At 49.4% G+C, this 22,883-nt stretch overlaps 6 protein-coding genes across 6 annotated transcripts; 2 read left to right on the top strand and 4 right to left on the bottom strand.

Moving 5' to 3' along the window:
• Positions 1-693: 693 nt before the first annotated feature.
• EJ05DRAFT_481410 (phospholipase D) lies at positions 694-6,218 on the bottom strand (the record flags this gene model as incomplete). Its single annotated transcript, XM_033745067.1, has 2 exons — positions 694-700; positions 763-6,218. 2 exons carry the CDS (start codon positions 6,216-6,218, stop codon positions 694-696), a joined length of 5,463 nt encoding a protein of 1,820 aa, XP_033604926.1.
• A 505-nt stretch (positions 6,219-6,723) lies between these two features.
• On the top strand, positions 6,724-8,316 carry EJ05DRAFT_471488 (uncharacterized protein). Its single transcript, XM_033742973.1, has 2 exons — positions 6,724-7,314; positions 7,370-8,316. Exons 1-2 carry the CDS (start codon positions 6,930-6,932, stop codon positions 8,053-8,055), a joined length of 1,071 nt encoding a protein of 356 aa, XP_033604925.1. The 5' UTR covers positions 6,724-6,929; the 3' UTR covers positions 8,056-8,316.
• On the bottom strand, positions 8,226-9,101 carry EJ05DRAFT_481408 (uncharacterized protein; the record flags this gene model as incomplete). Its single annotated transcript, XM_033745066.1, has 4 exons — positions 8,226-8,449; positions 8,522-8,745; positions 8,796-8,981; positions 9,052-9,101. The coding sequence occupies 4 exons, from the start codon at positions 9,099-9,101 to the stop codon at positions 8,226-8,228; spliced, it is 684 nt and encodes a 227-aa protein (XP_033604924.1).
• Positions 9,102-10,895: 1,794 nt separating this feature from the next.
• Positions 10,896-11,554, bottom strand: EJ05DRAFT_471487 (uncharacterized protein). Its single transcript, XM_033742972.1, has 2 exons — positions 11,370-11,554; positions 10,896-11,315 (listed from the first exon to the last, which is right to left on the bottom strand). Exons 1-2 carry the CDS (start codon positions 11,480-11,482, stop codon positions 11,015-11,017), a joined length of 414 nt encoding a protein of 137 aa, XP_033604923.1. The 5' UTR covers positions 11,483-11,554; the 3' UTR covers positions 10,896-11,014.
• A 4,784-nt stretch (positions 11,555-16,338) lies between these two features.
• EJ05DRAFT_428858 (uncharacterized protein) lies at positions 16,339-17,764 on the top strand (the record flags this gene model as incomplete). The annotated part of the gene is made up of 2 exons (XM_033741530.1): positions 16,339-17,625; positions 17,705-17,764. Coding segments are annotated over 2 exons (1,347 nt in total), but the record flags the coding sequence as incomplete, so codon positions are not given.
• A 3,449-nt stretch (positions 17,765-21,213) lies between these two features.
• On the bottom strand, positions 21,214-22,760 carry EJ05DRAFT_534018 (NAD(P)-binding protein). The gene is made up of 3 exons (XM_033749155.1): positions 22,366-22,760; positions 22,083-22,318; positions 21,214-22,003 (listed from the first exon to the last, which is right to left on the bottom strand). The coding sequence occupies exons 1-3, from the start codon at positions 22,468-22,470 to the stop codon at positions 21,367-21,369; spliced, it is 978 nt and encodes a 325-aa protein (XP_033604921.1). The 5' UTR covers positions 22,471-22,760; the 3' UTR covers positions 21,214-21,366.
• Positions 22,761-22,883: the final 123 nt, after the last annotated feature.

Below are 22,883 nucleotides of genomic sequence, written 5' to 3'. Positions count from 1 at the left end.
GTCTAGCCTAGCTACGCTAACTACACTACACAACGCAATGCTAATAGTAGATCTAGAAATACACCATACACACACACCCACACACAACGACCAAAGACCAATATGACGTCTAGCTTCACACTCGAGACAACATGTGCATCTCTCCACCCATCCAGATCTCGGCGTTCGAGGGCGGTGATGCTGAAGATTTATTCTCCTTCCTTTTCTAACAAGAAATGAAACGCCGGCGCTGATGCATTCGATGATTCAAAATTATGAAAAAATGGGCGAGGTAGGAGAGCCACGGATAGGCTCTTGACGGCAGGTTCAAGCGAGAAAGCCCTGGCGTCTTCTCCAAACTATCCGATGACCAAGATCAGTGGTCATACTGCTGTATGATCTTTTACTGGAGTGATGCGATCCAAAGCGTAATGATAACCCAAAGAACTTGTGATGAGATCAATAGTGATTCTTGTTGTTGCCAAAGGTGAAACGGCAGTCATGTTTCTTTTCGCAGGGTCGCTGAGAAGTGATTCTACACTTGACGGATAGTCTTATCCGAAGGCTGATGAAGTGACAAGTTGCAACCGTAGTCACATGCTCAAGTCTGTGTCGCAAGTAACAATTATGCGCTGAAAATGGCGTCGCAAGCCGCCATCACTGCCGTAAGTCGCGTCGCAAGGCTAAACATTGCAAAAGAATGCATAACACGCATCAAGAACTGGACCAACCAGTAAGTATAATGCACATAAACAACAGACACCGCATCTCGCAGGCACTTACTAAATCTCCAGGGGTGCAATCTGGTCGACCGTGTACAGCCACCCGCTACCCCTCTCTTCCTTCTCGAGCCAGTCGTATGGCCAGCTGATGAGGTGTCCCTGCACCATGTTCAAGAGGACCTCCGCGTCCTCCTTGTCAAGCATGAGGTCGTTGTCAGTCGCGCTGAATGCTTTGGCTGAGCTCTTCGTGGTTGCGCGTCGGCGTCGCTTCTGGCTGCCGCTCGTACCAATCGGCTTTGCGTCTTCCGAGTACGTGACCGCTCTATTCCGCAGGGCGAAGGCATCATCCTCGGGGATAGGAGGTGGGGGTGGAAATGTCGTCGTGTCGGTTGTCGCCTGTGTATCATGCGTAGAATTGCTGTTACTCTGCCTGAGCGCTGCCTTCTCATCCAAGTGTTCGTCTTTGCCTCCAGTGGTGGGAGTGGATCCGCGCAAGGCCTCGTCTTGTTGCTCTGCAGCCCAAGTCTCAACCTTGCCCATGGGATGATGTGGGTTGCGGTGCTCGATTTTGTCGTGGATATGCTCGTTCAATGCCTCTGCTTTCTTCTCTAAGTTGCCAGGTACCTGCGCAATGTGCGTCTTGTCTCCGCCCGGGGGACCAGTAGCACGAGTCGAGTTTTCGTGTTGTCTACGAGCTGTACTCTTACCAGCACCCTGAGACTGACTGAAGCGTTCACTGAAAGCATTGTATGCTTTGTATTCATCCCATGTTCGCACCTCATTGTCTGGTTGGCATCGGAACACAAGCCGGAACAACTTTGTGTTGTTCTCCGCAATCTGATGCCAGGTGTCGAGAAAGAAATTGTCGGCAACTGGATCACGCATGCAGTCTGGAGTGACGATAGGGCGACGCATCTCTGAGATTAGAGGGTTGACGAGTCTGGCAGTGGCACCACTAAACGATCGCTGGAGAGGCGGACCACCAATATCGGAGTCGTCCATAGGCGGCAAAGCTGGTAGGGTGCTGAGATGCGGTAGGCCCAACGCCTCTGTCAGCATGCGCTGTACTTGGGGTGGCGGTAGTGTTGCATTTCCATTTGGAACGGTCTTTGCGCTCGAACCGCTCGTGGCAGTCTTCACCGTGTTGCTCCGATCCCTTGTCTTGCGATGTCTCTTAGGACTCGGGACTGAGCCAACAGGCCTGCCTTCTGCAGCAATGTTGCTAACGAGGACCTCTCTACCGTTGTCTGTGATCTGCGAGTCACGGCCAAGGAACTCAGGCCGTTGCATGACCTTGAGCATGTTGTCTGCGCCCTCGCCACGGACATCTCGTTCGTGCTCTTCGTTTCTAGTCACACGTGAGTCCGCAGTGACCTTCTTATTCGCAATCAGATGAGGATTGTTTTCTTGTTCCCAGTCCACATCGTGATTGAAGCTGTGTAGTCGGTCGGCCTTGGCTATGAGTTCGTCCTGAACCCTGTGTTGCGACTCTATCAATTTCTGCTCCGTCAATTTGTCTGAAGCTGGAGAAGACGGTATCGAGGCCTCGGAGTTGAACTCTGCCTGCTCACGCTCCCACTGCTCACTCTGGCATTCTTCCTCCATCAGCTCATCAACGTCTATGCCAAGATGCTCGCGCATCAGACGCATCCGAAGAGTGTGTGCGAATTTCCCGACCTTGTACGGCTGACCAGCCATATATGAATCTATCAATTCCGTATCTCGAACGATAGCAGCGACCTCGGAGTCCCTTGATCCAAGCATGGAGCGTTCGTTGATGTTGGCCGATCCAATGATGGCAACACGATCATCCACGACCATGCATTTGGCATGGATGTAGAGTTGTTCTGTTACAAGCGTCTTGTTTGGTCCAATCTTACCCCAAGACCGGAGAGCGTAGAATTGGATGTAATCCTCCGGCTCGATGCCGGCAGCCCTCAATCGGCCGAAGATTGAAGTCGGACCTCGACAAATGCTGCGGTACTGGCAAGTCATAATGAGTCGGACACTGCTGCCGTCTTGGCTGTCGACTGTACTCTGGAACCCAGGCATAAGCGGGATCACAATGACTGCTCTCCAGTCCTCATCGTTGCGCTCCGCACGCTTGATACGTTCGACAAGCGCGTCGCCGATGTGGTTCTGCATCTTCGTTCCCTCGATAGTACAGCTGCTGATGAAGAACTGATTTTCGATGTAGACAAAATGATCAGAGGTTTGAATCATCTTCATGTAGGCTTGCATAATGCTGTCCTCGACCCTATTAGGTGTACCCATTGACCAGCTGCAAGCAGAGCGCAGCATTTGGACCTCACAAGTGCCATCGAGGCCGAGTGCTTCTAGATCAGCAGGATTGAAGTCAGGTGGGGGTAATAGAAAGGGTGTTGGACGCGAGGGTTTCCTTTGGCGGAGGATATAGTTCCATCTTTGCACAAAATGGCGAGTCAGATCGCGAGCAGGTTGGCCCACAATCTGCATTCCAATGTCATGCCACGGCATACGTGGAACTTTGGCACGGTCATACATTTCCTCGTACGGCTTGTCCAGGTTATAGAAGTCCTGAACACGCGGGTTCGAGTAATCTTTTCCAGGCCAAAGCTGACAGTGGTCAGCATCCTTTGGTGCATCACTAAGCTCAAAACCTGTGAGTTTGTCGTCGATAACTGAATGCTGAGGGGTGTCCCATCTCCCAAAGCAGAGATCTATACCACCACAGAAGGCCACGGTGTGATCGATAATGCAAATCTTCTCGTGGTGAGCCCAGAAGAACGTGTTTTGCCTTAAATGGTTCGGCGAGCGTTGGACAAAGACGTTCGGGTGAAGATCCAGTAGTGAGAATTTAGAGTATTCGGAGTCGATCGGTATCGCTGTATTGATATTCCGGTACATGATCACGAAGACTTTGACTCCTTCTTGGGCCTTGCGTTGCAGTAATCTGTCAAGTCTCCATTTCTGGCTGATGGCTGCGGGTCGTCGCATGTACAGCTCTGGGCTGAGCCACCAGTCGTGAATGTATATCACGTCACGGGCCATACTTATGGCCCTGGAAACGTTCCACATGTAATCTCTTCCGTCCACAAGCCATTGAGCAAAGACGTTGTGCCGCACTGGTGCAAAACTGCCGAATCGGTGCTCTTTCGCCCAATCTGTTAATGAGACCATAAATTTGATGGAATCTTCAAACTGTTGCAGCTGACGTTCATTCCTGGCAAGCAGCTTGATCTTCCTCTCCGAGTTGGACACTTTCAGCTGGTGGTGTTTGGGGTGAGTCGCTGAAGCCTTTGCCTTGCTTGCTATCTCTTGTGGTTTTGAGTCGCGGAGACGCTTCTTGATCGTGTCTAGCTTGAAGTCTGAGTCTACCAAGAAGACATCGTACACATTCATCTCTTCCGGAGAGTCAACACACACGATATAGCTGTGCCGAACCAGGAACCATTTCGGTGAGTGCCTCGCCGCTACCAGCGCAGGATTCCAGGCTCTTCGAAAATCGATTCCTTTTCCGGACTGGATTACCATCAAGCCCTCCTTGCCATGGTAACCGCCTTCCGTGGCTAGACGAACCCCAAGAGCAGAGAGTTCGAGAAATTTGCACAGTCTATTGCTGTCCGCACGGAAGATGAAGTATGCTATGAGCTGTTGCAAGTAGATCTGGAGTTTCTTCCTTTGCCGTTCGGCGTACGTCTCTTTGCGGCCACCGGCGGTAGCTGATGCTGACGTTAGCACACCCGCAACACTACCATTTCTGGCTGTTTCGGCGCCTAGACCTGGAGTCTGCGGGCCAGATATACTGGACTTCCGCCGCGCAAAAGCAAAAGAAGACCTTTGCCGGCGTCGGTGTGGGCGTTGAGGGCCTTCCGGGCCGCTTGCCTCTCCTTCGGGGGCACTGGTAACACCGAACTCTTCCTCCTCTTCCTCTTCCTCGCCGTCATCGACCAGGCCTCGCATTCCACGAAGATATGGGAGAGCACTCCTCGGAAACCTGGGGAGCTCATTTTTGCTAGAGTCTTTCAGACCAAGGCTGAGATACTTGTCCGATTGGGCTTGTAGCTTGTACTTGATGTGCAGGTTGGCAAAGTCTCGCAATGTTCTGTGAATCACCCATTTCATCCGTGTCAGACCACTCCCATATTCCAGCTCGATACGAAAGAGCACATGTCGATCGCCACCTTTGTTTTCAATTCTTTCACTATCAGCAATTCGAATCTTGAGCTGTTCCAAGAGAATTGGTATCCTCTTATGACCATGCTCATCACGTTGGAACATGCTTGCCAATAAGAGCGCAGCTGGAGCGCCTGCTAACAGCTCAGCCATGAGCTCAGCAGACTTAGCGTGGTCGACTTTGTTTTCCTCTTTACGCTTCTGGCCTAACATTTTCAACCCGGCTTTCAGTTGCCGCCACTTCTGGGCACTGATACTAGAGGTACGCTCTCCTCGTAATCGCCAAGCTGATGGCGAAGCTTCTGTGCCCTGCGGATTACTACCCATTCCTGTGAATCTTCGAAGGTTCATGGGTCTCCTGCCTTCCGGGGTCTCTAGATTTTCGTTCCGACGTGTGTATGTCAGTCCCCGAGCCGCACTGTTCATACCACGCGCCCAAGCGCTCTTCTTTGCTATTCTATCACGGCCCTCGTCCTCAGAGACGCCCACTCTTTGATTTTCAGGTATATCTGTCATGGTAGCACGACGTCCAAACATCGGACGAGGCGATGTAGGGGTAATCGTCGGTGAGTCGCGGAGGAAAGAAGACATCTTTGAAGCCGCTTTTGGCGTAGTCGGTGCAGTATGAGTGCCTCCTTCCGGATTCCATGGCCGACGAGATCTCCTTCTCGTTCTAAGGTCTGATGGTCCCTCACCACCGCTTTCTTCTGCGTCTGCCTCATTTCCATCACCGGTGGGAAAGTATGGTTGATCTCTTTCATACAGGGGAGTGCCCAGCCCAGGTGGCTTTTCCTCGATAGTGGGGCCAGCGATCGTGAAACTGCTAAAAGTTCTCCCATGAGTCTGCATGGCAGTTGGCGTCGCCAGAGCTTTGAGCTTTGAGAGTAGTGATTGCCCTTGTTTTGAGCCCGCATCTGCATCCCCTACTTCTCTCGATTGATTCCGTGAATGGCCCTGCTCGAATGTTTCAGACCGTGACGATGCAAATTGTACACTCCTGCGATCAACAGACTCTATTTCGCTTTGGTTCGTTGCTTTGCGGGACGGAGGAGCGAGGGATGGTGGCTTTGATGCTGGTCTCGAATCGATCCCGCCATCATATCGGCCTTCCACAACGTCCGGAGCAGAATTGCTAGCCCGACCATGTGGGAAAGGAAACTCTTGGGGCTCAGTGAGCTGGGAGACAAATTTTACAGAACCTGGTGTTTCTGGAAGTGGAAGATCCTCATTCTTTGTACCCTTGTTCTCCCTCACGATGCTTGGCTGCAAAGTACGTTGGGAGGGAGCGGTCTGGCGTGCAGAATTGTCTCTTTGGGCGTTTGGCGAAGTCAACGGAGATACCGCGTCGGGGGAGGTCGCCATCTGTGGTTGAAGGTTCGCCGCAGTCGACTTATACCGGGTGTGCCTATTGCAAAGATTTGCGATGAACGACCTGCTTGCCTTGTTCAGCCACAGATGGTTCCAGATATGATCCTGTGTCCCGTCTCTTGAGAATGATCAGGCCACAAAGTTGTTCTGTTGTATCATGGGATGACAGAGAGTGCATTCCACTGGGAAGGTTGTGTCGTTGATGAGTAGTCTTTAGGAGCTCAGCGAAGCTTATGGGGGGCTTGCCAAACACGTCTGCAGACCTGATGAAAGCTGAAGCATGAGCAGATCAATATATAGAATGTAATGAGACAGAAATGTGAAAGAGTGAAAACGTGGTGGTGCTCACGATTCTGCGTCGTTCGTGTCAGGGAGATTAAAGTTGGCGTTGGCGTTGATCACCAGCTATTACCTGGGCAGGGATAATGCCACCGAGCTACGGCCAGCTAGGCTGCATCAAGGTAGCGCAACGTGGGCATCTACCTAGGTATGGGTAATAATAGTAGCCTATGCCAGGACTAGAGGGGCCCTGGACCATCATGGATCCGTGAATAACGGCCATTCGACTTTGGACCTCGGGCCTTTGGGTTTGGTCATGTCACTGCTTACAATTTACTGTCCATAACGTTCAACATCGTCAACCATCAAGCGTATATACCCTTTTCTGATCATACAATCGACTGACTGGCTCAGACTTCCTCCAACATGGCCGGCTTGAATCCTCTAGAAAACACACACTCACACCACAATACACACCCGGTCTCCCAGAAAACCTTCCCCATCGCTGGCATCCTTACCACGGTCTACGGGCTAGATGAGCTGCCTCCAGACATTTATGAGGTCGCATGTGTCTGGCTCTTGCATCCAAGACTACAAACCAAAAATACAATGGACGCAATTGCATCACAATTGCTATATACATGGGATAGCAGGAAGAAAGCGGCCGAGGGCTCGACCAGCCACCTCAAAGGCCTTATTGCAGTGTCATTCGACCAAAGAAATCATGGAAGCCGTCTGGTAGATAAGGTCGCCAATGAAGCATGGCGTAATGGGAACCCACGCCATGCTCAGGACATGTTTAGTTGCTATCGTGAGTTGCCTGCTTGTTTGTGACTGCGACTTTTAGCTAATGTACTGCATTCCAGATGGCACAGCCCAAGACACGTCTCTACTTCTCTCCTATCTTCCCGCATACGCTTTCCCTACCAACAGTCATAGAATCATGTCGAACTTCGTGCTCGGTGTGTCCCTTGGTGGACATGCTGCCTGGCATTGCATTCTATTCGAGCCTCGCATAACTGCGGCAGTGATAGTGATAGGATGTCCCGATTATACCAGCGTTATGACACACCGCGCAGAAAAGTCCAAATTAAGGACATGGACGGAGACTAGTCCACCAGGATCCGAGTTCTTGGGATCACCAGACTTTCCGCCAGCACTGATGGAAGCGATCCGGCAATGGGATCCAGCTAGTTACCTCAGTGAGGGTAATAAAAGCGAAGAAGTCGTTGGAGATCTGAAACATCGCTTTAGCGAAAAGGTAAAACAGCATCTGTCCGGAAAGCGCATCTTGAACCTATCTGGCGGCGCTGACAAGCTCGTACCTTACTCGGCTGGGCGTCAGTTCCTGAAGAATCTCAAGGAGAGTTTAGATAACCAGGATGACACAGTTCAAGATGCTATACACTTCGAGGACGTCATCTACGACGGCGTTGGGCACCAAATGACAACAGAGATGTCTGTCAAAGCCGTAGACTTCCTTTGCAAGGCGATGAATGGCGGGAAAGATCTGCCTGTTTCAAATCCCTCCTCTGAGCGTAGCAAGATATAGTCTATGGCAGTTCTAGCTATCGGTATCCACTACATCGTGCTTAAGGTCTAGGCCGCATTGTTCAATTAAGAAGGTGAGATCCAACAGCTTTTTTAAAGCATTCCTCAGACTTTGGCCGATGATCTTTACAGCTGTACAGCCTACAATGAACATTGTCTAGCAAACAATCTTCACAAGTCTGCTCTAGCGATTTCAAGATCTCGGGCCAGTTCGTCGACATTCATCATTCGCAACACACATATCAACAAATCATAAGCGTGAGGAGAGAGTGCAAGGGCTCGCACAAAAGAAGCTACAGTTGTCGTTCCGTAGCCACCCATGGCTGCACTTTGAAGTATTGCGAAGATGCTCCCAGCGGCAGTTAGCGGTGTCTGTACGAACGCCGCAAATGAGCCTACAAAAATCAGTAAATCAATCGATGCAACAGTTCGTGGTTTGGGTCTCGCAGTCAATGCTTGGTACATACCACCGATAGGCCCTAAAGAACCCCATCCAAGCAGATTGAGGATTGGAATCGACACAGTAGTGGGATTGAGAACCACAAGGGCACTCAGGATGCGCATTACGAACTGTATAGGATTCTCTTTGGCATACCGTACTGTGTCGTCCGTGACCGAATCAAAAACTTGCTGCAGAAATGGAAGCATACCCGCAGAACACCAGTCCATATCCTGCTGAGTATATGAATTGCTAAACAAGCTGGTCAGCATGTCTAGCCTGATATTCAAGTCATCCCCCACCTTGACTCGGAGTGTCCTTCAGCATTCTCGCCAGACGCACGACGCGAGGACCATATGGCAGCGGTGTCCGCTATTAGCGCCTCAAGGTTTTCCTGTGACGCGCGGCGGCATTCAGTGTCGCAAACGATTCGGGATTCCATCTGTGAACGTAGACCTAAATGTGACTGGGACTGGAAAGAGACATGTCTGATAGGGCGTATCAGTCTCGCGTATCAGAAGAATATCTGACAAAAGCTCTGGCTAGCTAGCGACGAACCTTCCAACTAGATCTCCCTCTGCGTTCAGGGCGAGTCGATACTCAGGCATTGTATTGGTATCTATTACTGTTAGCATCCTCGATAGACCTTTATAGATCACGAACCTGTGCCAATTGATCGAGCGAAGCTTGGTAACGAAACGAAGTACGGATGATCGAAGTTTCAAAGAAAGGATTTTCTCTGTAGGCAAGGGGATATCAAACGAGCCCACATGAGAACAGTTTCGTAAGTCAATGGTCTTGATACATATTCATAGCTCGGCGTTGCTCACTGGTTTAGGTCCAATCGAGCGTTTTGTCATCTCGGTTAACTACACGAGCGACACTGTTTTGTCTCGCAAACAGACTGTTTCACCCCGGTAACTTGCCTTCCAAATAATTAGCGCGTTCTCGCCGAGCTTTCACTCTAAAGCTCGGCCGGTTTGGTCACCAAACTCTGCCGATGGAGGCCAAGAGGTACTATTCAGCTTGTTATAATCGCCGGGGCAGCTCGTTTGAGTATCCCCTTAGCAGTGCCTAGGTCTCATATCTAGACCTTTCGGCCCATGCTCTCCAACTCGTGTCTTGCCGATGTATACGTTCGTTATCATCGGCTAAAGGAGACGGTCGTAGCGTTTACATACGAGTCTTGAAGTGGCCTGTCATAACGAGCAGGAGAGAACAATGTTGTCAGTATCGGATTCAAGGATACAACGGAAGCCTCTGCTGGGAGAATTCCAGCTGCTTCAGAATAAATGAATCGTCCAACGATGTAAGGGTTATATTCGCAAGGGTGGAAATCTTCACATGCGTTCGAAGCTCTACCGACTTCAACAGTGACCGCAATCATTGTCGGATCGATCATTAATGACACGACTAATTGAAGTCTGTACAGTGACAACGTGATTCTTATGGTTAGTTCAGCTGATTCTGAGGGACAGGCGGACCTTCCATTATGCCAAAGAAATGCGTTCATCGCGCAATGTCAGGCTGTTATCATTAATCAGCCGAGTCTTTGTCGTCGTCTCATATGCCATGGGCGCAGCTCTGTAAGATGTATACATTGGATCATAAATTCGTGTCACTTTGTTCTTCAAAAGCCCAACTATAACCAGACTAGAAAGTCGAAAACGAAGCCTTTCTACACGTACTTTCATGTGCCAACAGATCCAGCTCCGACAACTTCGACCTCTTCAACGAACCATCCTCCAGCACGATAGGAAACTGCCACATTGCCTCGATGACTGCCATAGACATCATCGCCCCCGAACCCACGTGGAGGATGACTGCTACGCCATGATGCTTCTAAGACAATCAAAACAAAGCCTCGACATCGCGGACTGTACCATCTATTCCCCGGCGGCAGTCAGCATCTAGGCCCCACGTATCCATCGCCCCCTGCATCACGGAGAATGCATCGCCCCACTTACTCCTGCTCTAGCGTCTGCGTCGTGTCCGCCACCGTGGACGTGGACATGGCCTGACGGGGCTGCTGCATAGTTTGTCATAAAGTCCTTCTGGAACAAGATGATGTGGGCTATGGTGTCTCTGGCTGTGACTGCCGGACCGACCAGCTGGTCGGCATGCCCGATGCGCTGGGTGACTGTGCATGATAAGGCTTGGGAATGTGGGGTTTTGTGCGTGATGCGATGCATGGATGCAGGTGAGGTTGAGGAGAATGCAAGGCCGGATGCTGGTAGGTGGAGCTGAGATAGAGCATTTGAAGATGAACTTGGCAGAACTTGGATGTGGAGGTGTACTTTTGTGGTAAGCAAAGGCTTTGGCTGTCGACGAATTTCGATCCCGTTGCATGAACCGGAGTGCAAGAACAACCGATTGCTGTCAAAGCATCGTATATATGTCTACCCATGGATTGCAAAATCCTATATGTCAAACATCAGTACCGCCAACATGAAAGCAGCCACCCATCCCAACTCCCTCCAATATGCATATGCCCGCAGCCCAATCCCTCACCACTAAATCCCTAAATCCCTTGCAATATCAAACACTGCAAAGTCCCATGCCAATTCGCATTCACTCGCGTAAAACACGTATCCCCACCTGCAACACCCACATCATTTGTACGCGCATCCGTCCGCCCCTGCGCCTCTGCCTGCTTCTTAGACATGTAAGTCTCGGTATGGCCGGCCAGCAAAGCCTGCCCGCACTGATACGGCGTGCCGGTGAAGTAGCCGCCGTACTCGGCGCGAATACGGAAGTGCTTGGTTTGTGGAAGTAGTTGAGTGAGTACGTTGCCTGATGACAGACGGATGTACGCGCCGTTGCTGCGCGGGGTTAGAAGGAACGACTAGGAGACGGGACTCTGGGGGAGTGCTAACCATTGGTCGTTGTCGAATTCGAGGACTTGGTAGTCGGATACATAGCCGAAGGCGGCTGGGTGGGCGAGAGTGAGGGTGGCAAGGAGGGTGGCGAGAATGGTGGCGAGGAGCATGGTTCTGACTGATGTGTATGGTGTGAGTAGAGTATTGAGGATATGAGCTCCGGGCTTCTGCTATTATCTCTATGTTGAAGTTTCCGGAATAAAATAAGTGATACTTTTGGTGGTATTATGTATCTTTAAGGTGTCACATTCACAGTCTGGTCATATTCGTGGGTTAAACTTGACATACTTGAAGTTGTACTACCATGATAGTAGCATCTCTTCAATGAGTTACATTCAATCACAGGTCTTTGTCATTACTGCCCATTCACCCTTAGTATGCTCGGTGCAGCAGATCGGTTGTTCAGCCGCCAAAAGACTATGCCACCCTAACTCTCCCATTGCATGAGTCAATACGACATGAATTGAGGATATAACCGAGTCTGCTAACTCCCTGCATCTATTTAGGATGGCAACTCAATGACTGGTGCTAAGTATTACAATTGTGCATATTTGTAGTGAATGACAGCTACAGTTTGGGGAAAGTACCGCTCTCACCTAGGCATGTGACACTACAAGCAAATCTCGAATTGGAACAAGCAGACCTATGCCATTATCCCTGAAACCAGTACTTTGCAACAGAGGAACAGGCTGTCGCAAAGTCATTTCCCCCAAGGGGTGTTTCGGAAACTCGCAGCTGCGAGGATTCGAGATTGATTCCACGTGTATACTTCCGAAGAGGGTTTTTTTTAATGATGATAGACATGTTTCAGGAAGCTTAGCTATTGGAAACTATTATGAGCACGTTAGTGAATATGAAAATGAAATTGGGCACAGTTTCTGTACCTCGTCGATGACGTTGGTCTGTACAGAACCGTCAGAAGCGGGAGTAAGCAAGTTCTGGTCGTCAACTATCTATGTCTTAGTAGATATGTTCAGCAATGTCACGAGACTATCAGCACATTGTCGAGTCTACCTCTAGTTGATACGTGCATCTGATCAAGAAGTCAAGCATAGCACTCGAGGTGCAAGAGAGCGAGTGCTGAGCATAGCGATAGGTGAGAGTGGCGATAATGATTGACGGCTCAATTTGAGTGACTTTGACAGTAACATACGGCTGGAAAGCGGTTGCATCTTCCTTGTGGGCACAGGCGTAAAAAGAGATATGTCTGTTGCACAGCTCTATAGACATAAGTAGTCAAATTTTGGGGAGCAGAAAATAGGCAGACATATCACATACCTCATCACTTCGTCAATTAACCTTGGAAAGTATACTCTGCGACGCGCAATAATGCAGAGCAGTGTTCCTGTATTCAAGGTCTATGGCCATGCCACACTTTGCACACCTGAAATGTATCTGAGGCGACCCACGGTGTTTCATTGAATGGAAAGCTCTGTGACTGATCTCCCTTCCTGTATGTCTGAGCCTATTGAATCGCTGTGGCCGCAAGATATGATTGCTCGCGCCAAACACTAGCTGTCATGGATGTGCTCGCCACACCAGTTCCCTCGCCACAAGTATGCTGCGCATCCGATGCCCGAGTATCAACCACCTGTTAGCCGCCATGTCATTGCCCCTTGGCTCCAACTAAACGTCTGGAGCTCACGCTCTGCGCGAGTCGACCTCGACTGAACCCTAGCTCTCATAGTCATGAATATTGCGGGGGGAACGCTGGCTGGTTGAAATATATGATAGAGTATGGTTCGAGCGGCACAGTTCAAAGCAAAGGCCTATTGTACTCTCCCTTGTCAGACCAGCCGTTGTTTCAGGCGAGTCAGATGTCCAGACCCACAGAACAAGACTAAATTTGTGACAATTGAGGCGAGATCTCGATTTTACATCATCGAGTTTTTCTGTCTAGTGGCATGTTAAAGGTCTCTGAGGTTGATCCATGTGTCTCGCGAATGATGAGCCCGTGCGTTGGATATAGATCTAGAGAGTCTATCTCTAAGGTCTGAGTCAGTCAAACTAGGACTAACTTGCTCAAGACGGCGTGTGGCGTTCGAGGTGGCAGAGACATACATGTGCTGCTCAGAGCGATGCAGGTCGGTGGTGATGCGGAGTTTATCTGGCATGCATATGAGTGCTCACATTGACAAAAAGATCATCAGAAGCGGACCCAAGCGGTCCTGTCCATGCCGGCAGATGGACTGTTCTTCTCGAAGATTTGCGATTGATTCATGTAGTCGAACGACTAAGACATAAGTCGACATGCTCTTTAATCACAAGGAGCTGACGATCAACACCATAGAATTGGGCCATATGTGTAACCTCTCACCGTGGATGGATATCCTGTCGGGAATCATCTTGGCATGATTCTTCCGCGCTAATGACGGTTACTCAGGAAGGCATTGACCTGCACGGGCTCACAGAAAATAAACATTGGCCAACGACATACCATTGGCTGCACGTAATGTAACGAGTTCGATTACGATATCTATTGTGGTACATACCGATAAGGCTGACAAGTACCGACGCAATGACAAGTTCGAGGTCACGCTGTACTACTCATTTGTAATAGTCTTGTGTTGACGTGTCTGATGAAGGAATCCGCCTTCGTCTATCATTGGAGCATTTCAGCTGACGCATTGCGACTACTTCACCGGAATAATGCGCCAAGAGCTTCTTGACCACAACTAGTGAGCCTCAGTGAAGGCCATTGCGTATAGAGCTCCGTGAATACTCCGAGATGCAACAGCAGCGTCCGGAGTTGGCGCGGAGGTCGACAACACTGGTGGCTGCTGTTACACAAATACCTCAGCGGTCTGGTCTTCACCACGACTCGAAAGTTGAGCATGTGCTGCAGCTTGACTTGACTAACGCAAGATGAAGAGCGCGATGGATTGTATGAACACGTATTAGGCAGAAGATAGTTCTTAGTCCACGATCTAAGGTTTTTTGCCATGCGCGGGTGCGGCACAAGTGCAATGCATCGTCCATGTGCCATTTGTGGAGGGAACGGCCCGTATCTTGGCGTGCAAGATTGTGACAGAACTTAGAACAGCGTCAGTCTTTCAGTCCACAATATACCTACTACCTGGCTTGAGACAATCAGTGTGTTCAATGCGGTAGTGCAGCAGGCAAGGCCAACTACGTGCGATCCCACGGCGGCAGGGAAGTCCGGGTCCGCACATCCGGAGTGCTACTGCGACGCTAACATTGAAGGAATGGATCTGGAGAATTTGCAGACGATTGCGCCAGGCGGACGATGATGCTGTCGCACAGATTCACCACGATAGTCTTGCATAAGCGTGTGGAAACGAATGGCGCCCGGGCCTAGGCGCAAGACGCCACGATTCTGTGTGATTGGGGGGATCTGGGAGCATCGAGGAGATTAGCCTTGGTCGGAGCCGCATCCGCATTGTCCTTGCTGGGCCATCTAGCACTCACTGTAAGGCGTAGTGGAGGGCAATGGGGAAGCGAAGGTGGAAGTGCAGACGCAGATGCAGACGCAGATGCAGATGCATCTGCATCTGCATCTGCAGAGTGAACGAGGATTTACGAAGCGTGTTATGGTCGAAGAAAGGGTCTTGCAAAGGACCCGAGAAGACGAATACGGTAAGGCGCGTGTCCGGATGTGTGCAAGTGTGCTTTTGGAAACTACATGCGGAGCATGGCCGCCGAACAGAGGATAGTGGTCCGTGCGCGCCGTTCACGATTCAGCAACGACTACGACACATCATTCACTCGCATCACCTCTTCATTCTCGTCATTCTCGCCTCATCAACCGTACGTTACTCGTGCCCTGATCTGCTACTGAATTGCCCGCAGGCGACTGGAGTCATGAAGCCTGGCGTGTTTCCCTCATTCACACCTGCGGCACTTTTCATGGCGAAACAGCTCGCAGGCATCACGTCGCGAGGTCAAGCCGTGGCATACATAGGTCATGCAGCTTGGAATACATTGCATGAGACGGGAACATCAGCCACTCTCGATTGCAGCATCCCTTCACTAACCGCAATGGCGCCGAGTATGTTCCCTCTATCGCTTCGTGCTGGTCAGCACACTCTCCGGCCGTTGGCAGGGGGGTAAGAGACTGGCTCAGTGACTAAATGGCCGGAATGTCATATATACATTATAGCCCTGCGACTCTTATCATCCGTTCTTATACGATTGCAATGCGCCGCGTGCACTTGAACCATCAATCATCTTGATCTTTGCTGCAGTCACGTCCTCACCTCATATCAACACGCAAAGGAAAGAGTTGGCCAGGCCGACATGGAACAAACCAGTTCACCGCGGGGGCTAATCCAAAACCAGAATGATGGGTAAGTGCTTCCCATTCGCCGCCGGGTACTGCGCTCGCCGTTTGCTTCAAGGGTCGGACTTTCAGTTGCACGGTCCTAGATTTCGTAACACGCGATGTATCCCACGAGCTCAAGTATGTTTATCGTCTATATGGATTTCCTGCCATTTTTTGACTGGTCTTGGACAACCCATCGCGTCCACTCGGCTGGAATTTCTTTCGGTCTGTTTTGACCAACGCTTGTGATATATATTTTCTTCCCAGGCATCTTTCTTTCCCATCCTAGTCTACTGTTTTCTCTCCGCGAAGTCACTCGTTACCAATATGGATAATCTAAGTCTCGATAGAGATTCCCGGGAGATGCGAGTGGGCAGACCCCAAAGCATAGTTTCGATCCTCACCATCCCGAATGCTGTGCATTACAACGACCCTGATACACTCCCATTGCCGCTGAACGCTCGACACTACACAAGAGGAAGCTTGATCTCACCAGGCTCAACACCACCGCGATACTCTTGGATTCAAGATACTGTTGCGCCTATCAACGATGGCTCATACAGCAATTTGCGTCTGGACTGGCCGTCGGAACCAGGAGATCTAGAGAAGCAATGCGGCCTGGAACAGGTTTGGCCAGGCTCACAGAGTATCTCTTCCATTTGCAGTGTCGATAAACGGTTCCCTGTACCCCCGAAACGTCAGCTGCGCCTGATTCGCGCCCTTCGACATACATTTATGAATGTATACAGACGGTTATTCTCAGTAGTCCTATTAGCAAATCTCGTCGGCATGGTAGTCGAGTTGTTGAAGTTAAGACATCTGGACTCCTTTCGCTCGCTTAACACGTCGCACCTTGCAACAGCTGCCAGCGCAAACATTATGGTTGGCACCATGATCCGCCAGGACTATGTAATCAATGTACTGTTCCGGACTGCCTGGCTCATCCCACACTCTGCCCCTATGTGGGTTCGTAGGAGGATCGCGAAGATCTACGAGTTTGGCGGTGTCCACTCTAGTTCTTGCATCTGTGGGACGATTTGGTTCCTTATACTGACTGTCGTCAACTCCTTGAACTATCGGAGCCGGATGCCGTCGATAGGCGCTTCTACATTGGGTGTCACCTACTCTCTTGCTGGAATCCTGGTGGCCATCATCGTCATGGCCTATCCTGGTGTCCGATTTAAGCACCACAATTGGTTCGAAATCTCGCACAGATTTGGTGGCTGGACAGCTATCCTTTTGTTCTGGTTCCAGATCATAATTTCCCTTCGCGATTCTGTCAGTGACCAAAGCCTTTCTTCTGCATTGGTCAAAGAACCAGCGTTCTGGTTTCTTATCGTCATTACCTTTCACGCCATCTGGCCCTGGGTGTTCCTTCGCAAATGGACATTTCGAGCCGAGAAGCTCTCAAACCACGCAGTCAGACTTCACTTCGATCAGACCCTTCAACCTTTCGTGGGCATCTCCATCTCTAAGTCTCCACTCATGGAATGGCATCCATTCGCTACATTCCCAGCCATACCTGACGAGGAGTCAGGCTTGAAGAAATCTGGTGGAGGGTCTCTCATCGTTTCTATTGCTGGTGACTGGACCCGCAAAACTGCCAGCGACCCAGAACCGCAATACTGGGTTCGCGGCTTCCCACGCACAGGTGTACTTAGCATGGCCTGTATCTTCAAACGCGTCGTCATCGTTACAACCGGGTCCGGCATCGGCCCCTGTCTCGGCGTGATGCTTGATGCTGTACGCCAGCGCCACGTCGCCGTACGTGTTCTCTGGAGTGCGCCCTCAGTGTTGGGCATATATGGCCCGCAGGTCCTCAAAGCAGTGCAGGATGTCGATCCACAGGCTGCCATTATCGATACACGGACACAGGGACGACCAAATATGATTGAGCTGGCATATAATATGTACAAAGAGTCAGAGGCGGAGGCAGTGTTTGTCATCAGCAATCCCATGCTCACGCGTAAGGTAAGTGTCACCAGGCTGCACAGCCTATGCGCCTTTGTGCACCCCTTGTTACCTGCCGGGATCTTGCTAACATGTGCAGATCGTGTATGGTATGGAGTCGCGTGGCATCCCCGCGTACGGACCTATCTGGGACTCTTGATCCTGGGTTCGATCATATTCGCTACTTTTTCTGCCCTATTTTATCCCTATGCACTGCAATCTCGTCGTTTCGGCTTCCAGATACCCACCACGCACGGCTACCGACAAACCATAATAACACCTTTACGATACACGACAGCTCGCTTGAACTGCAATATAAGCAGTCTGTCAATGCAGGCATTTCATACATTTGCGACAGAGTCATGCGGGACGTTCATTGCATTTAGCGATTGGTACTTTCAAGGAGTTTATATGTGCACAACCCCACTTGCAGCTAATTGCAAATGATATATTCGCGTTGCATTAGATATATAGTCACATGTTGGGTCTATCCATAGTTCGGGCTGCGCACTCGTCTCTCACGGCGTCTTTTCTAGCGTTCAAGTTCGTTCATTATAGAGACCTGTGTGTCTTCTATTGAATATTTCCAAAAGCGTTTGCTTATTCAGTACGAATGTTGATATAGTCTGGGGATAGTTTAACCAGCAGAATAGCAATTGGAAATACAGCTTTAACCGACCTGAGGCATTCTAAATAATCGAAGCCTCTATTTCTCACTTGGGCCAACTAATGCCAGCCTAATCAAGGCTAGGTTGTCCAATACAACCTCACCAGCACACTTGGGTAGCGTTAGCTAGCAATTCACAAAGTGCTAAGGTAGCTCTAAGGCGCAGTTTCTGCCAGCTATATTGGGTCAGGTAAGAATTTATATGATTGGCCGATAACCCTGGTTCATTGCAGTAAGCTAGTGTACAGATCTCGCATGAGTCTCCGTGGTACCTTCAGACCCGATCGATCGAGCTACCAGCGGGATGGTAACCTAGTCACTTGTTTAACTAACTACCAGCCAGTCTCAGGCGTGTTAAATCCTATCAAGACATGCTCAATTTGGCTAGTCCAATGTATATAGTATTGCATATATGCTCACTGCATGCGCCCATCTCCACACTCCTATCAAACACTACAGCGTAGCCTTATAATTACTCGACAGATATACATATATCTATCTGCAACATTCCAACATGCGTCACGAACCCAGGATCTCACTGCATAACACCATAGAATATATCAAAAATCTCTTTTCAATACCAGAATACCTAGTTTGTTACCTAACCGCTTGTTTTTTGCTGTCTTGCCACTGGACGTAGACTATTGTGACAGATTCACTCTTCATAGCGCACACTCAGTGTTCAGCGGTAAACTTCGCTTCTAGGGTATAAAATGGTCTTGTGGAACATTTCATGGAAGCACTTGGGGGAAAGATGGTTTTCTACTCTGAAGGTCAGTGTTTGCAGCTTTATGGGGATGTTGAGATAGAGGTTGTCTAATGGTTGGATGGGCTTGGGAGGTTTCGCACAAACAAAGCGCTATCAATGCTGAGTCAAATGTAATATGAGAGCTATACCCCTTACTCATTTAGAAGGGGTCTGCTAATTAGTAGGGTATGCTTTGCCATAGTGCAGGATGATCGTACGCACGTATAGATCGCCCATAGTCTCCACTCCTCGAAAGCGATCTTGCAAGTCCAGAATCGACAGCCGGCACGATCGTGCAGCAGCGAGGGGACAGCTTCATTCCGCACTCGTCATGCGCACATATTGTAACGGTGGTGCTTTATTCTCCCTTTCTACATATTCTGCATAATTTGTGCTCCCCGATTGAACCTTCGCACGCCTGTGTAACCTTCTCCTATCAATCTTATCTTCGCTGTATCTCAAAGCTACCCTTGATCAAAAGGCTCGTATCTATTAAAGAATATGGCGAACGCTAATTTGGTAGCTTACGACACGAGAACTTAATGTCATACTGGGCAGTAGAGTGGATCTATTATGTCTTGAAGACCTCATGAGATTGAACACATGATCAAGGCCATATCTTATCTCCTCATTCAGATACTCAGCACCTACCCAAGGACAATGTCATCATGTGTAGCCTTTGGCCTAAGATGTTGAGGGCCGTATGGTTGTGTGCGTAATGCGGACGTTGTGGGCTATTTCAATGTGATTACATTTCATGCATGTGAAGTACCGAAGTTTGGCCTGATCTTTCGCCGGGTTGGTGCCTAGCTTGATAAGTTATTGAAGTTCAATGGACATATCCCAAGGGTGCACAGCCATATATCTAACTTCATCTGAGATGTCAATAATTCTTTGGTTCGAACGAATGTGGACGTGAAGGTCAATAGGATGATTATGAGCGAATGATATAACATCTAGAACACTTTAGTTCTGCCGCCTCACAGCAAGACTTGGATCCCTGCTGTTGCTTGCGGATCACACCTATATGCAAGCGTGCATCCCCAATCCTGTTTTCCTACCGATGTGCCGTACAGTGTACTGAGTCAATGCAACCTCACATCGATCTTCCTCCACAGCCATGTCAGAACTCATCAAATTTCTCGTACCTCTGTCTTCTCAACTTGATATCATCACGATTCCCCATGGTATGCGTCATTGCCCACCAGGTGTAGAAGTATCGTAGCTTCACATCCTGGTCGAAAATCAGGAGGCTCCCTAGGGCGGGATCCTCCTCATTGCAGCGGTGAATACATCGTCGCATGGAGAAGGCGTGGGCGTTGGGGCTGGTAGGTTTATGGTGTATGGATTGAAGACCGAAGAGACACAGCGCGTCGGCGTCACTGAGGGTGGGTGTTGGGGGCGTGGAGGAGGCACTGTTATGAAGAGTGGTCGCAGGACGGTTTGTGTTTCGACTGTGGGCTGTGAGATGATTTGTGGTTGGACAGTTGGTTCTCGGAGGTTTGGTGATCTTGTGGTTGTTGACCGAATTCCTGATGCTTGGACGGTTGCTGAACGGACGATTTATGTTCAGACTATTGGTATTCGGACGGTTGATATTCAGACGGTGGGTGATCAAACGAGTATCATTCACATCTTGAATTGGGTGATGCCTGATTTGCAGGCCGTTGGTATAACGACGGCTTAAACAAAAAGGTATCTCATCCGAGGACAGTATATTCGTACTTCCGTAAGTTGAGAGTTGTAAGGATACTATGGGACGGATGGCCGTGCCCAAAGAAGACTTATGTATTGATAGCACAAATCAGGTCCATGTGCGCATCAGAAGCTTTCAATAGAGGCTTGACACACACAATAAGACAGCTAAAACTGGCTTTGGCTGCATGGCTTATTGTTGAATAGATGTCACTTGTTCCAAACAATGATATCGAAATCAAACAGTGTATACTTCCAAGATCACCCAGTGATGCAGCTGCGTCCACATTGCACTTTCCCAGATAACATTTTTCGAAATTATTCACGAAATATTCACATTCCACGACAGCTGGCTAAGAGGACTAGCGTTGTTATCGTGGCCATCGGTCGAAAAAAAAGAATGTCGGCTATAGGTTTACGTTCGTCTTAATAGGCCTGCTACAACTAGGCATTCATCATCCAATTAGTATTAGGTATCCGCTCTGTGTAGTCAATCGGGCGCAGAAATCTTGACATTGTGAAAGTTGCTAGCGCGTCATTCATAACGTCAGCTTGTGCGAAGTACAGCGTGTATACCACCATCCAGTAAACGTGGGACACTGAACACTACTAAAGAAAGACGTTGTGTGTTTGACAAGACCACTACCCTTTGTTAACATGTTTCAGCTTTCTTGCCTTCGACCTTGATTTCCCATCCGGCTCTTAGAAACTCCTCTATGTTTGTTTGTTTGACGCCAGGAAACACCTCCCCAAGGTTTTCTCCAGGCAGATCGTGCGCTCTGCTCAACATCGACAACATAACTTGCAACTCTACCTCACGCATCTCATCGCCCCTGTCCGGGTCATCAAATATTGCCTTATTCGAAGGCAACGGCGTTATGCGATGCTCGCGAATGTGATCGGCATGGTCGACCGCAACCTTAAACTCTTTCCCTGTTGCTCTTGCTACAATACCTGGGAGGTCTTTGACAAGTATTCTGTTCGATGCCACTAGACTCTCACGAGGCCAATCTATCGCAGGCAGACCAATTAGTTTCTCAATGTATTGTGCTACATCCGTTGAGTGACTGAGGACTAGTGGATAGTCGCCATCACCTGGGATCACACATTGCTCGGCGTCCATATCGACGAAACACCAGAATGGAGCTATGTGTGTGGGTTTGGGATCATGTGGCATTGCAAGGTGATCGAGAAAAATGCCACAGCGGAGGAGGGTGTATGTGAGGTTTGGGTGTAAGTCCAGCTCTTTTTCGGCGGCGACTTGGTGTGTTGCGAGGTGGGATGAGCCACTGAATGGGGTTAAGGATTAAGACTATGAAAGGCAAAAGAATGCAGGACCAAAGAAAGAGATCAATGTGCAATACTTACGGTATCGGGACGTTGAAGTCTATGTAGAACTCGCTGGGAATAAACCTCTTTACTGTACTTGTTTGAGAAGCGGCACGAATGAGGTTGAGCTGAGCTCGTGCGACCGTTTCAGAGGAGAGGAGGAGCGTTGAGATCACAACTTCTACGTTGTTTTGCTGTAAAATGTTTCTAAGTTCATCAACGTTCTCGTAGTTCACGGCAAGCTTTGGATATTTCATGGATGATGCGGCATCTGCCTGGTATATATCAGCGCGTGCTATCTGGGCTTCACAGACTAACTGACTGTTCTTGACAAAACGACGGCCTCATGCTGGCCTGATGCTTTTATAGCGTCAATGATAGTGCGGCCTACTCCTCCAGTCCCTCCAGCGATTGCAACGATGACCATTATCAAGAAGACGGAAGTTAGGTGGTCTGAAAATAGAATGTAGTGTGAGAATATTTTATACAATCCTGTATCTCAGTTTTTGGGTTCCAGGGAGCAGTCTGAAGTTCGAAGGATTTGCACTAATTGCAAGAACACCACCTTATTCACTCCAGTATATGACCAGTGAGTGATCACAGTGTCTTCTACACTGCAATTCACATGTAGATACTATCGCTTCGAAACGGAATCCAGGATTCGAAATATTGGTTCCATCAATTGATTGGGGGGTTTGGGTTCAATTATAAACAGGCAGCTTGAACGGGAGTTGCACCTGGAGAGCGTTTTAAACACATGCAGAGAAGTATCCTACATCTGCACGGTCACGTAACCCTGCAGGGGACTGATACCCTACCAAAACAGGGATATATGTCGTA

Source organism: Pseudovirgaria hyperparasitica, assembly GCF_010093815.1.
Source record: "Pseudovirgaria hyperparasitica strain CBS 121739 unplaced genomic scaffold EJ05scaffold_1, whole genome shotgun sequence".
Lineage (NCBI taxonomy): Eukaryota > Fungi > Ascomycota > Dothideomycetes > Acrospermales > Acrospermaceae > Pseudovirgaria > Pseudovirgaria hyperparasitica.
This window is presented reverse-complemented; position numbering and strand designations above follow the sequence as displayed.